At 39.7% G+C, this 15,830-nt stretch overlaps 1 protein-coding gene across 1 annotated transcript in view; it reads left to right on the top strand.

The window, feature by feature from the left end:
* LOC123703439 (twitchin) overlaps nucleotides 1-15,830 on the top strand; it is a 122,769-nt gene that overhangs the window by 79,889 nt on the left and 27,050 nt on the right. Inside the window, exons 97-110 of the mRNA XM_045651433.1 lie at nucleotides 236-449; nucleotides 950-1,103; nucleotides 1,603-1,839; nucleotides 2,506-2,720; nucleotides 3,663-3,882; nucleotides 4,459-9,447; nucleotides 9,728-9,895; nucleotides 10,314-10,466; nucleotides 10,846-10,995; nucleotides 12,907-13,101; nucleotides 13,467-13,565; nucleotides 13,892-13,997; nucleotides 14,482-14,640; nucleotides 15,193-15,397. Coding sequence (XP_045507389.1) covers nucleotides 236-449; nucleotides 950-1,103; nucleotides 1,603-1,839; nucleotides 2,506-2,720; nucleotides 3,663-3,882; nucleotides 4,459-9,447; nucleotides 9,728-9,895; nucleotides 10,314-10,466; nucleotides 10,846-10,995; nucleotides 12,907-13,101; nucleotides 13,467-13,565; nucleotides 13,892-13,997; nucleotides 14,482-14,640; nucleotides 15,193-15,397 — 7,264 coding nt within the window. The remainder of the gene's footprint in view (nucleotides 1-235; nucleotides 450-949; nucleotides 1,104-1,602; nucleotides 1,840-2,505; nucleotides 2,721-3,662; nucleotides 3,883-4,458; nucleotides 9,448-9,727; nucleotides 9,896-10,313; nucleotides 10,467-10,845; nucleotides 10,996-12,906; nucleotides 13,102-13,466; nucleotides 13,566-13,891; nucleotides 13,998-14,481; nucleotides 14,641-15,192; nucleotides 15,398-15,830) is intronic.

Below are 15,830 nucleotides of genomic sequence, written 5' to 3'. Positions count from 1 at the left end.
CTAATTGTTTATAAAATTATTTTCCACTACCAATCATTTACCCAACATTACTTCTTCCATTTAGAAATTAAACGAATGTGTCTCTTCGTGACCACACTCGCTGCAAAGTGTGCGAAACGTCGGGAAAATAATATAATAAATAAATCGTGTTTAAAATACGTTTAAATGTTTCATTTTCTAAATGTATAATACTCGCGTAAAATCAAACACTAGAAGATACTATTACTTCTTCCAGGTGCCCCGGGCACGCCCTCAGTCACAGACTGGGACAAGGACCACGTGGACCTCAAGTGGTCCCCGCCCCGGGAAGATGGCGGAGCGCCCATCGAAGGGTACATTGTGGAGAAGAAGGATAAGTTCGGCAACTGGGAGAAGGCCCTGGAAGTACCAGCTGATAAGACCACCTGTACCGTGCCGGATCTGATTGAAGGACAGACTTATGAGTTCCGGTGAGTTGAGAGTTACAGTTAAATAATTTTTGACGGATTTTAGCTGTTAAATGTATTAACTTTGTTTGTAAATTGACAAGGAAAAATATGAAAAAAAATTTTTTTTTAAATATATATTTTGTAAACTAGTGAAGGAATGATGCAGAAAGATTTTGATTATGTCAATTTGTACTCTTATGTGTTTTATTATATTATATATATACATATACATTATACATAAGAAAGTTATTATTGCTAATGGTCCTTCGAACCGGATTTATTAAAACCGATGTTTTGATACTTTATTTAGTGATATATACGGCTTGATTAACTTTTAAAAACTTAAGTGAACAAAACATATAAAACTATTCACTAATTTTTATTTCACACGTATTTTTTTACTTTCCTATAGCAAAATCGCTGAAATTAAGCAATCTTTTCTTTTACTCGTTAACATAAATCATTTTTATGAACATTTAAAATTGTATATTCCAATTATTTATTTTAATTTACAATTACAGCGTACGCGCAGTGAACAAGGCCGGTCCTGGAGAACCCAGTGACAGCACGCATCCAATCGTCGCCAAGCCACGCAACATGGCGCCCAAGATTGATAGGACCAACCTTATTGATGTCAAGATCAAGGTCGGACAGAAGTTCGCGTTTGATGTTAAGGTGAGGGTTTTAGATGGTGTAGAATATAAGTGCTTATATAGTGGTAGTTGTGGATTATAAGTTTTGTAATAAGACTTATTAGTTATTATGTAATATTTAGATGTATGCAACGTAAGAAAAACTATAAACTTATAATTTATCGTTTTAAATAGATGAGTTTCAGAAATAATTGTATGCAATTAGTACTGCAATTTAATTATAAATAAAAGTAAATAGTATTGCAATTTAGCATTGCAGAACTGCAACTAAGATTTGGTTATTATTCCTATCAATAAATGATTTGATAAGTCAAAATTGTAATCAGTTACTAGGAAGCTCTAGAAGGAGGAAAGAAGGAAGCTCCAGAGCGTGCCAAATAATATGAATATAGTTTCTTAAAAAATTGATAACGTTAAAAATAACGTATTTATAACGGTAACTAACCGATAAAAATGTTTAAAAGATTTGAATGCCACAAACACAAAAAATATCAAATTTAATAACCAATAATTCAATTTAGGTATCCGGAGAACCGATGCCCGAAACAAAATGGTTCCTCGGCAAAAAGGAAGTCAAATCTGGCGGTGACGTCAAAGTACAGCACTCAGATTACAACACTAAGATCACTTGCAAGTCAGCAAGACGATCTGATAGTGGTCGGTATACCATAACTGCTGAGAACAGCAACGGCAAGGATGTTGCTGAGGTGGAGGTTATTGTGCTGGATGTTCCTAGCCCGCCGGGAGGTCCGCTTAAGGTAAGAATTTGATTATATTTTGCAATAATATTGTCCCTTCGTGGTCGAGATACCCCATGTGCGCACCAAGCACTTCGAAAACAGTTTTTTAATAAAAACCGCGAAGATGTGGAACTCCCTACCGCCATCCGTGTTTCCCGATAGATACAATTTGGATCTATTCAAGGCCAAAGTGAATAGGCTTACTGATCAAGCATGCTAACCTGAAAGACTGCATCTTCACCTACCATCAGGTGAGATGGCGGTCAAATGCCTGAGCAGTGTGTTAAAATTTAAGCAGTGGTTTATTAGATACTGCTTGTTATCATAGATTGGCTAAAATAAGTAGGAATTATTTGTTATCCTTGTGATCAAATAAAAAAAAATATTGGTTGCAAAATGGGATCAATAAATGAATTCTGAAAATCTTCGATGTAGCTAATAGCAGCTACATTTTCTATTCCTGTTTTGCAACCCTTTTTCTGCATTTTTTTTCTATTAGAGATATCAATTTCTATATTTATCAAGACGCATTCAATTCATTATGACACACTACATTTTTCTTCTTTTTCATCATTTGCTTTGCCAATCTGCATATCGATATTAACAAAAAACGATCTTTTTTTCTACCATCCATATCTGCACACACAAAACTCAACAAAATATAATATTTAACACATTTTTCAGGTATCAGACGTCCACGCAAACGGGGCTAAACTATCCTGGAACCCACCTTCCGACGATGGTGGTCAGCCAATTGACAAATACGTGGTCGAACGTATGGACGAAGCCACTGGAAGATGGGTCACCGCTGGGGAGACTGATGGTCCTGTCACCAGCTTAGCGGTGGATGGTCTCCAGCCTGGGCACAAGTACAAGTTTAGAGTTCGTGCTGTTAATAGGTGGGTGGATTGGAAATTTATAAGGATTTTTTTTGAATAATCCATACTAATATTATAAATGCGAAAGTAACTCTGTCTGTCTGTCTGTCTGTTACTCAATCACGCCTAAACTACTGAACCAATTTGCATGAAATTTGGTATGGGGATATTTTGATACCCGGAGAAAGGACATAGGCTACCTTTTATTGCGAATAATGTACCACGGGCGGAGCCGGGGCGGACCACTAGTATGCTATAATGTTAGTTAGGGATCTTGAGGTATTTATAAATAGTTTTCAAGTAATATCAAGTAAATTCAGAAATATATATGTAATTTTAAAATTACTTCTTTTTTAATTTCGTTATAAGGTTTTATTTAATCTAATCCAAGTTACCCTCTATATGTGTGCTAAATTTCATTATAATCGGTTCAGTAGTTTATGCGTGAAAACCATACATACATACATACAAACCGTTCCTCTTTATAATATTAGTATAGATAAATAAATATAATAATTTAATTACATATAACATTTTTTTTTTGTCATTTTTATATTCATACTAGCTTCCGCCCGCGACTCCGTCCGCGCGGATGTCGGTCTTCGCGTGGATGGTTTATTTCTCCATTTTGACTACCTCTGACAATAACATCTTATAAATATCTATTGGACCCAATTCCCAAATACGGCTAGGCCTATAATAATACGCAACGTGTGTTCGCGGTTCTACGGAACAACGTCTATGGATAAAACTGAAAAATGAAGATTAATTTTTTTCTACGTATTTTTCCAGGATAAAAAGTATCCTATTTTACGCCCAGGATAATAAGGTATAATTATACCAAGTTTCATCGAAATTGAACCGCTAGTTTTCACGTGATGCCTTCACATACAGACAGACAGACAGACAGACAGACAAAAATTTTTTTTATTGTCTGTTATGATTTAATTGTCTTCCCACCAGGCAAGGCAAATCCGAACCGCTCACAACACCCCACGCTACGGAAGCTAAGAATCCCTTCGACGTGGCAGGCAAACCTGGAACACCACGTATTAAGGACTTTGACAAGGACTTCGTTGAGTTGGAATGGACCAGACCAGATAGTGATGGTGGTGCTCCCATCACGGGTTATGTTATTGAGAAGAAGGATCGATTCGCACCGGACTGGGAGGAGTGTGCTCAGGTAATTATTAATTATTATTAATCTAATCTAAGATAGATTCTTGTCTATCCAAGAATCTATTTAGAAAGATAATTCTTTATTGCACACACAGAAATTATAGTAAGATAAACAGAGTATGTACAAAAACGAATAGCATAATGAAATAAAAATCTAATATTATTAATCGAATAGAAAATGTATTTAAACTATTTACAATTAGCTCGCCAATTACCATATTGAAGTGTCAGTAAATAGTTTTACTATAATAATTAAAAGTAATGCAGCTAAAACGTGTAATAACAGAAATTTCGCAAAAATTATCTTTTTGTTTGAGCTAGTTTTCGTTTGTGATTGATATCTTATGAATTAAGAGCTGGCAGTTGTAGCGGATAATAAGTAGAGAAATAATTTTTATAAAGGAGTATAAGTTTTGGCTTCTATTGTTATATAGATTTTTTTCTTGTATCTTAATTGTGACTTTTCTATTAAAATGCTTATCTGCACTGCATAAAACATAGTAACATTATAGTTAAATAATATTATGATTTCACGCATAAAATGTGACATCTATGATCTAACACTTGAACTATTTTCCAGATCGAGGGCGACGTAACAACCGGCAAGGTCCCAGACCTGATCGAAGGCAACACGTACGAGTTCCGCGTGCGCGCCGTGAACAAGGCGGGCAGGGGCGTGGCCAGCGACGGCACCGCCCCCCACACCGCCCGCCCCAAGAACCTGCCCCCGCACATTGACCGCAACTTCATGTTCGACATCAAGGTCAAGGTGGGCCAGAACTTCGAGCTCGACGTGCCCGTCGCCGGCGAGCCCACGCCCACTAAAGAGTGGTTACACGAGGACAACCTCGTCTTCAACAGCGATAGGGTCAAGGTCACCAATGATGACCACTCCACCAAGATCAGGGTGGTCGACGCGAAACGCGCTGATACGGGAACGTACACGCTCAAAGCGAAGAATATTAACGGAACAGATACGGCGACCGTCAAGATTCTCGTCATGGACGTCCCCGCTCCGCCCGAAGGCCCGCTGCGTGCGGACGATATTACAAAATCTGGCTGCACATTGAGATGGAGGCCGCCCAAAGATGACGGTGGCTGCGAAATCTCTCACTACGTCGTCGAAAAGATGGACCAAGAGAACTTGCGCTGGATCCCAGCTGGTGAGGTGCAGGGATGCCACATTCGCATCGATCACCTCATCGAAGGCCACGACTATAACTTCCGTGTCCGCGCCGTCAACAAACAAGGTGAATCTCAGCCATTGGTCGGCCAGGAGCCGATCACCGCTAAAGATCCCTACGGCACACCGGACAAACCGGGCACTCCCGTTGTTAAAGACTGGGACAAGGATCACATGGATATCGAATGGGTTCCGCCCAAGAAGGACGGCGGTTCACCTATCACTGGCTACGTTATCGAAGCTAGAAAGAAATACGGCCCGTGGGAAGTGGCCGCCACTGTACCTGGAAACAAAACTACGGCGACGGTACCTGGATTGCAAGAAGGAGAGGAATATGAATTCAGAGTTATTGCTGTTAACAAAGCCGGTAACGGTGAACCGAGCGACGCATCTACACCTCAAGTCGCTAAAGCAAGATTCTGCGCACCGACATTCGATAAACTTCTGCTCTCAGATAAGACCGTTAAAGCCGGACAGAGGATTCAATACGAGATCCCGATAGAGGCATCTCCTAAACCGACCGTCGAATGGCAGATCAACGGCAAACCCGTTCAACCGTCCGACAGAATCGACATTCAAATTCTACACAACAGGGTCATTCTAGACATTCCATTCTCCGTACGTTCGGACGGAGGCGTTTACAAGTTGACCCTCAAGAACGATCTAGGAGTTTGCTCGGCCTCCGCTCAAGTTATCGTTTTGGACAAACCGGCGAGACCCGAGAAACCGTTGGTTGTATCGGACGTTACAAAAGATTCATGCTCGCTATCATGGAAGGTGCCGCTTGACGATGGTGGTTCACCAATCTTGCATTACGTTATTGAAAAGATGGATCTGTCCCGTGGCACCTGGTCAGATGCTGGTATGAGCACTTTCCTATCACACCAAGTGACCAGGCTCATTCACAAGAAAGAATACTTGTTCAGAGTTAGCGCTGTGAATGCTATCGGACAATCTGAACCTTTGGAATTAGACCGTGCAATTGTTGCGAAGAACGAATTCGATGAGCCATCCGCTCCTGGCAAACCGCAAGCTACAGATTGGAGCAAGAGCCACGTTGACTTGGAATGGACACCGCCTAAATCTGACGGAGGCTCGCCTATCACTGGTTATATTATTCAAAAGAAAGAGAAGGGCAGCCCCTACTGGGTAAATGCTGCTCACGTGCCGCCTAATAAGAACAAGGCGACTGTACCAGATTTAGTTGAAGGACAAGATTACGAGTTCAGAGTGATCGCTGTGAACCAAGCAGGGCAATCAGAACCCAGCGAGCCTTCCGATATTGTTACAGCCAAGGATAGATTCGTGGCACCTAAAATCCTCACGCCACTTAAGGAGATCACTATCAAGGCCGGTCTTATCTTCCATTTGGACGTCGACTTCATTGGTGAACCTATCCCTGAAGTTAAATGGACCTGCGATGGCAAACCAGTTGTCACAAACGAGAGGACTACCGTTACATCTGTCGGCCATCACACAATTATTCACACTGTCAACTGCAAACGTTCAGATGCTGGTAAATATCATCTTTCACTGAAGAACGACTCCGGTGCAGATGAAGGCAGCTTCGAACTGATCGTACTTGACGTGCCCGGCCCACCACAAGCGCCATTCGAATACGAAGAAATCACTGCACAATCTGTTACGTTATCATGGAAAGCACCTAAAGATAACGGTGGCAGTGAACTTACTGCTTATGTCATTGAAAAGAGAGATTTGACTCACGGAGGTGGCTGGGTACCAGCTGTCACATACGTCAACCCACGCAATACACATGCGACTGTACCGCGTCTAGCAGAAGGTACTAAATATGAATTCAGAGTATTCGCTGAAAACTTGCAAGGTCGCTCAGAGCCACTTGTTACTGACAAGCCTGTGGTCGCTAAGAATCAATACACAGTACCCGGCAAGCCAGGTAAACCTGAATTGGTTTCGGCTGATAAGGATCACATTAAAATTAGATGGTCATCACCTATTTCAAACGGTGGATCCAATATCATTGGCTACGATGTCGAAAGGAGGGACAAAGCTACGGGTCGCTGGATCAAGGTGAACAGAGAACCTGTCAGAAACAGTGAATATAAGGATGAAAGAGTACAAGAAGGCCATCAATACGAATATAGAGTTTCAGCTGTTAATGCAGCTGGTGCTGGTCAGCCATCTGATGAATCTAACGTGTTCATCGCTAAGCCAATGAAGGAGAAACCTAAATTGAGCTTAGACCACTTGATCGGACGCAAGATTAAGGTCCGTGCGGGTGAACCTATCAATATTAACATTCCAATCGCCGGTGCACCCACACCGACTATCTCATGGACAAAGGGATCTATTCCGTTGGTTCCTTCGCATAGACTTACCTCCGAAACAACACCTGACATCACTAAACTTAGCATTGAAAAATCTACAAGAGACGATGCTGGCAAATACACAATCACAGCATCCAACGATCACGGAAAAGATTCTGCTGATATTGAAGTTATTGTTGTAGACAAACCTGGTCCACCAAAGGGCCCGTTGTCTTGCACGCCTGTGACACACGACACTATGAGCCTTACATGGCATCCACCTACAGACGATGGTGGCAGCGAAATTACTGGCTACATTGTCGAGGTTGCTGAATTTGGCATCAACGACTGGCGTACAGTCGCTGGATTCTGTCCTAAATGCTCGTTTAACGTTAAGAACTTAACAGAGGGCAAGAAATATGTGTTCAGAGTACGCGCTGAGAACTTATACGGTATTTCTGAACCATTGGAAAGCAAACCTATCGTTGCTAAATCGCCATACGATCCACCAGATGCGCCTGATACGCCTAGGATCACAGGCTACAGTGCAAACAGCTGCTCTCTCGAATGGGAGCCTCCTACGAACACTGGAGGAAGGCCCATCACTGGCTATTATGTTGAAAAGAGAGAACGTGGAGGCGAATGGATTAAGGTTAACAACTACCCCACACCGAACACGTGCTACACAGTACAAGACTTACGTGAAGGCAACCGATATGAATTCCGTGTTATTGCTGTTAATGAAGCCGGTCCAGGCAAACCCAGCAAACCGACAGAATCTATTGTTGCTGAAACACAAAGACTTAAACCTAGCGCTCCGGAAGCGCCCAAACCAGACAGAGTTACAAAGGACTCAGTTACGCTTTCATGGAGACCACCTAAGTCTGATGGTGGATCTAAGATCAAGGGATACATCATTCAACAGAAAGCGAAGGGTGATAAGGACTGGAAGGACGTCAATACTGAGCCTATTCCTAGCCTCGTGCACACTGTGCCCAAACTCAAAGAAGGTGAAGAATATCAGTTCAGACTCATTGCAGTTAACGATGTTGGTAAATCAGAACCTAGCAAACCAACTGCTGACATCACTATCGCTGAACAACCGAACAAACCTTGCATGGATCTCGGTGGTGTACGCGATATCACAGTACGTGCCGGTGAAGACTTCTCTATCCACGTGCCTTACACAGGTTATCCACAACCTACAGCATCGTGGTTCGCGGATGACAATCTGCTTGATGTTGAAGGAGATTCCAGAATATTCCAGAAACTTACACCTGACTCGGCGTCACTTGTTGTTAAAGACGCGAGGAGATCAGACGGCGGTCAGTACCGCTTGCAACTACGCAACCCATCAGGATACGACACAGCTACTATTAACGTGCGCGTCCTCGACAGACCTGGAAAACCAGAGAACTTACGCGCGGATGAATTCGAAGGTGAAGCGCTCACCTTGTACTGGAACCCGCCAAAGGACAACGGCGGCGGTGAAATCACCAACTACGTCGTCGAGAAACGCGAAGCTAGAACTCCGACCTGGACAAAGGTTTCCGGTTACGTCACGACACCGTTCTTACGCGTGAAGAACTTGTCCGTCGGCAGGAGCTACGAGTTCCGCGTCATGGCCGAGAACCAGTACGGCCAATCTGAACCGGCACAGACTCTCGAACCGATCAAGGCTAGACATCCGTTCGATCCTCCGGGCGCACCGGGTGCACCTAGATCGGTAGAAACAACGGAATCTTCTATCACAGTTACGTGGTCGAAGCCGCGTCACGACGGCGGATCACCAATCACGGGCTACATCCTCGAAAAGAGGTTGATAACAGAAGACAAATGGACGAAGGCGTCGCACGCGCACATTCCGGACACAACTTACAAAGTGACCGGTTTGATCGAGAACCACGAGTACGAGTTCCGCGTGTCCGCAGTGAATGCTGCGGGCCAAGGGCCATACTCAGCAAGCTCGGACGCCATCAGAGCGTGCGCTCCGCCCAACGCGCCGCGCATCACTAGCGACCTCAGCCTGCGGGACATCACTGTTATCGCGGGTGAGGAGATCAAGATCACCGTGCCGTTTACTGGCAACCCCAGGCCGAAGGTAATTATCATAATTCAAATTATTCACGCATTTATGAACTTAAATGTTCACTATGTTAATAAAACATAATACATAACAAACTTAAAATATTACGAAATTACTCTTATGACAGTAACACGAACCTTTATCAACAATTTTTTTTAAATAAATAAATTTATTGTCATATAAAACAACACAGAAATGAGTAACAAAAAATGTCTTTAAGAATAATACTTCTATTGGTTTTAAAATTATCTTAGGTACACATAATTCTGATTTCAAAACATATTTAAATCTACAGGTATCATGGATAGTGAACACAGACGAAGTGTTCCCAGACCACCGCATACGATTCATAACGTCTGACATCGACACCGTCTTCATCAACTCGAGCGCCAAGCGATCAGACACTGGATCATACACCGTGAAGCTGGTGAACAGCGAAGGTTCTGACAGTGGAACTTGCAGGGTGAGTTTGATAATAGTTTCTTAAAAATATTGTTCCTATAAATTGAATGTGTAATATAAATCAACACATATAAACAACAGGGTTTCATTAATATAATTCTGAGATAAGAAAGTTTTACAGATTGATAATATTATTAATTGTACAAAATCTGCAAATTTTACAAATATGCAACATTTCATATTTGTAAAATTTGGCAAATTTCATTCTTGATCAATTTGTTATTTTAACCGTGACAAAAAGGCTGTTGTAACAAAATTGCTACTTCAATATTTATCAAAATAGTTGTCTCATGTCAAACATAAATAAAAATTTCCTGAAAGCCGAGTTGTGTGTGTATATGCAACAGTGAACATTATTACGTTTACTTCACCTCTAGTACTTTTTTTTAATTTATTCTAATAACAATTAATTTTTATAGGTTCTGGTAGTAGACAGACCATCGCCACCAGTCGGACCAATGGAAGCGTCTGACATCACACCAGACACTTGCACCGTGTCCTGGAAACCGCCGCTAGACGATGGTGGTTCACCAATTACTAACTATATCGTTGAAAAGATGGATAATACTGGCGTAAGTTTGTTTTTGTTATAAAGTGAAAGCAATTTGACTAGTAAAGTGATAAATCATAATATTTATTATATAATAATTCAGAATGAAAAATATATTTCGTAAAATCGTATTGTTATGCTTGGTAAATTTGCAAACTCCAAGTTCAGTAGTAACTCTGTGAACTAATCAAAAAGTTATTTGTACAAGCATATTATTTAATGTCAATTCCAAGATATGGTATGTTTCCCAAGTGATATAATTTTATGTTTTACATTACACACCTTAACATTTACCTGTTTAGAAACGGAGCTCATACCATAAGATCCTTATTATGTAACTTATGTTAGCACTGAGCTATTTTATTATGATAAAATAACACTAAAATATTTTTCCCCTACAGGTATGGTCAAAGGCGTCGTCATTCGTGCGCAGTTGCCACTACAACGTGATGGGATTGGAGCCGAACCGCAAATACTTGTTCCGTGTGCGAGCTGAGAACCAATATGGAGTATCTGAACCGCTCACCATGGACGATCATGTTATTGCCAAGGTTTGTTCATTTTAAATGGTCCTACCCACTTTTTTAAATGGTATTTGTGTATCTGTGTATTCTCTTTCTCCTTTTTATTTTACTTAAATTTGCAAAATTGTACCTACAACCATTTTTTAGCCAGGTCCTTAAAAAAGTTATTTCAGTTAATTTTGAACTGGATTCAATCTGTGCTAGTTATCTTGTTTATCAAAACTTTCTTCTATCGAGCTAATTTCAACCGTCTTTTGTTTTCCAGTATTTTTTAGTAATCTTTTTTTGTTAATCCATTAATTATTATCCAGTATTTTTTCTGCATAACCTTTTTCATTGAATCTAAGTCACACAAAAGTGCTTAGATTCTCATATCACGGACAGTCCATTTTATACAAGGTTTTGTTTTAGGTTCTTTTTTTTTAATTATTACCTATACAGGGTGTAATCGTTAAGTGTGCACAGTTAATTATTCCGTAACTATTGCAGATATCAAAAAACTTTATACTAATATCGAAAGCCCTTTACCTAATGATATGACTATCCTAAACATGTAATATGAAAAATGTTAGTTCTTTTCATTTTTGGTGCTTAAATGACTTCGCAAATTTTAATAAAAATTCATTTAGATACTGTAAACAGAGCTCGATGTGGAGGCCGTCACTTTACCTCCCGTCACTTTGACTTCCTTCACTTTACCTCTGGTCACTTTAGCTTCCGTCACTTTACCTCCCGTCACTTTTGTCATTCGTTATTTTAAACTACATTTAAAGTTTCTCTTTATTATCTATACTTTTTTTTATTATCTATACTTTCACCTTAACTTTAACTCCAGCCACGTTGACTCGCGTCACTTTACCTCCCGTCACTTTAACTTGTGTCACTTTAACTCCCGTCACTTTAGCTCCCGTCACTTTACCTACCGCCAATTTAACTTCCGTCATTTTACTTCCCGTCACTTTTGTCATTCGTTATTTTAAACTACATTTAAAGTTTCCCTTTATTATCTTTAAGTATCTATTCCCTAAATCAAAATAATTTTGACCAACTTTCACTTTAACTTTAACTCCCGCCACTTTAACTCGGTTCACTTTACCTCCCGTCACTTTAACTCCCGTCAATTTAACTCGCGTCACTTTTGTCATTCGTTATTTTAAACTACATTTAAAGTTTCCCTTTATTATCTATTCCCTATATCGAAATAACTTTGACTTTAACTTTCACTTTAACTTTAACTCCCGTCAATTTAATTTCCGTCACTGTAACTCGCGTCCCTTACCTCCCGTCGCTTTAATTCGCGTCACTATAACTCCCGCCATTTTAACTTGCGTCACTTTTGTCATTCGTTATTTTAAACTAGATTTAAAAATTCCCTTTATTATATATAATTATCTAGTTATTCCCTAAATCGAAATAATTTTGACCAACTTTCACCTAAACTTTAACTCCCGTCACTTTACCTCGCGTCACTTTACCTCCCGTCACTTTACCTCCCGTCACTTTACCTCCCGTCACTTCTCGCGTCACTTTACCTCCCGCCACTTTACCTCCCGTCACTTTACCTCCCATCACTTTACCTCCCGTCACTTTACCTCCCGTCACTTTAACTTTACCCCCCGTCATCCAGGTGCATTTCAGCATGGAGCGACAACGACAGGAAGAAACTGATAGATCTCTCTCGACCCGAACTATTGCACAATGCATTTGCTTTAAACACAAAATGTATGAAAAATTCAATGTATGAGAGTGTTTAATGTTACTTTATTGGACAAGTTATTATTGTCATTTTACTCATTAGGTAAAGCGCTTTCGATATCAGTATAAAGTTTTTTGATATCTGCCATAGTTACAGAATAATCGCCTGTGCACACTTAACGATTAAATTAATGTTTAAATTAATGTTTTTTCTTCTTCATTTATCAATTTTTCGTCCCCCAGTTCCCATTCACGATCCCCGACGCCCCGGGCGTGCCCCGCGTGACGGACTGGGACGGTTCCACTGCCACGGTGGTTTGGGACCGTCCCCGCTCCGATGGTGGGGCCCGTATCCAGGGTTACAAGGTGGAGTTCCGGGATGTGAGGGATGCGGTCTGGGCTGCCGCTGATTATCTGGTTAAGGACTGTAATTATCAGGTACGTGGTAGATGTTTAAATGTGATGTATTATTTTGACAAAAACCTTGCTTTTTCTAGTATTGATTGAGTAAGTGGACTTAATTTATTTGTATTTTAAATCAACGAACATTCAAATATAAACATCAATTGATAGAGTTGCTTTTTATTGTACGTAATAATTTTTTATTTACATTTGTTGTTTAAAAAAGTCTTGACTTCAAATCTATGGTTAAAAAGTATGATCTATTAAATTTTTTATTTTTATTGTACAAAACTTTTTTCAAATGTATACCTACCACTAAATTATTCTTGAATTTGCAATATAATATAGAAGGCATATGCTATATTATATGCGAACTACGCTAATTCACTTCAAACTTACAGGCATACAACTTAGAACCGGGCCACGAGTACGAATTCCGCGTACGCGCTAAGAACGCGGCCGGATTCAGCAAGTACTCTGCTTCGTCACAAGTGTTCAAGGTACGGATATAATAAAATAAGTGAACTAAAAAAGTTTAATATTAAAGTTTTTATAGCATTCAAATGCTTTATAAATATAAATTTTTAAAGAAAAGAAAAAAAATCGATCCTGAGGCGGGATTGGAAGCAACATTGGAAAAACGCCGGTTTAATATTATTCTTACATAGTTGTTATATATTATGTTAGTTTATGATGACTAAATTTTTTTTTACACCACGTATGATTAAACGTCGGAACGAAAATACGCAACCATGAAATTCGAGTTGTACTTGTTTTCTTAAACCACTTTTTTGAATTTGATATTTGAATTTGAAATTTGAATCAGGTCCGTGGTCGTGCGGCACCTCCATCCCCACCCCGGTCTCCCCGCGTGCTGCGCGTGGGCAGGAACTATGTGGATGTCGCTTGGGACGCGCCGCAGAGCGATGGTGGTAAGTAAATATATTATTTATTTTGATTTGATTTCTTAAACTGTATGTTGATATCTGCCGCTCTAAGATTGTAAAAACCGCTAAAAAAAATAATGACCTAACTCGCGAGATTGTATCGATCAATCGGTTGAGAAGTTGCAATCCGTAACATTTGCTTGTGATTTAATATGTAATGCGTTAAGTTAATACCTTATAGTATATCCATGGTTAATGCTGCTGTTTTATATCAGATAATCCCGACAATTTACTTTGAAATTTCGTGTGGTTTTTAAATAATCCAAACCTTACCGAACCCGTAAAAAGCACTTGTAAAAGATATAAAAGTTTTTGAACTCGAGTAACAAAAGATCTTTCAAATGTAATAATTTAACAAAATGCAATGCATTATCTTGTTAGCAGTATGTTATAGATTTAAATAAACAAACTAACATGCCCTTTTCTTTGGTACCCTAAATATTTTTAAATAATAAAACTTTTTTCCCAGGTGCTCGTATAACGGGCTACATCATTGAGCGTCGTGAACTATCGAGCTCCATATGGGTGAAATGCAACGACTACAACGTCATGGACACCAGCTTCACTGCGCTCAACTTGAGCGAAAAGGCTGACTTTGAGTTTAGGATCATTGCTGTTAATTCTGCTGGTGAGTACAGCTTCATGATAGATTAATAATTTTAAGAACAAAATAAAGATTTTATTTCTGGGCATTTTTTTTTTTTTTTGGAAAAGGACAAAGGCAATCTCAGAGAGATATGATTACGGGCTATGATATTTGTTTTGCGAGTGCATGCGTTAATAAATGTATTGTAGTGCCACTTTAAATAAAGTAGGTAATGAAATGTGCTTAAAATTATTTTAATTTGAAAGAGCCAAAAATTTTGTGGATTAAAAGTCTAGTAGTTTGAGTTAGTCCGCTATTTTTTGTTGCACAGTTTATTACTTACAAACGCTTATAAACTCGAAGAAGTTTGGTCTAATACAATCAATTTCATCACACATTTGGTTTACAACTTAACATTTTTGCTTGGAAGAGATCACTAAGTGATAAGGCCGTCTAATAAACTATACTTTTCTTGTTTTGTTTTGTATAAATTAGCAATAAGTTTCCCATGTATAGTTTTATTAAAGAGTAATAAATAAATAAATTTTTAAATGTTCCATAATCGACTTACAGAACTTACTATTTTTTTTCCAGGCAAATCCGAGCCGTCCTCGTGCACGACGCCGGTCCGCACCGGCGAGGAGGTCGGCGGGGCGAAGCCCGAGTGGCTGCAGAAGCTGCCCCCCAACACGTGCGCGCCGCTGGGCCGGCCCTTCGCCCTGCAGTGCGTGGCGTCCGGCAGCCCCGTGCCCACTGGCCGGTGGCTGAAGGCCGGCAGGGAAGTCGTGCTCGGCACCAGGTATGTGTACGAAATAATATTTTAAAAGTAAATATGATAAATTTTTGAAGTGAAACTTCTTTATCGGGGTTGGAAAAAAATTTAGTGTAACATTTTTCCGTTACGCGCCATCTTGTTCTTATCCCTACCACGCGTGATTCGGCGTATTTCTGTAAAGTTGCATATAGTAAATTATTTTTTGAAAAATGAGGTCATAAAAAAGATTCACTTCTTACGTGTATACACGCACATATATATTTTTTTTGTTTTTAACTAGACTGTACCTAAAAATCGCTAATAAAAGGGCTTGATGGTGATGGGACGGAAAGGCAAATAAATTCATTTTGGCATTTGTATGAATAAGATATGTAGTTATTTATATTTTAAATGATCAAATTATAGTTAATAGTCATCCAAATTAATTTACCTTATTTCACAAAAACAATGAAAATGT

The sequence above is a fragment of the Colias croceus genome, chromosome 26 (assembly GCF_905220415.1).
Source record: "Colias croceus chromosome 26, ilColCroc2.1".
Lineage (NCBI taxonomy): Eukaryota > Metazoa > Arthropoda > Insecta > Lepidoptera > Pieridae > Colias > Colias croceus.
The sequence above is the reverse complement of the archived record's forward strand: the minus strand, read 5'-3'. Positions and strand labels throughout refer to the sequence as shown.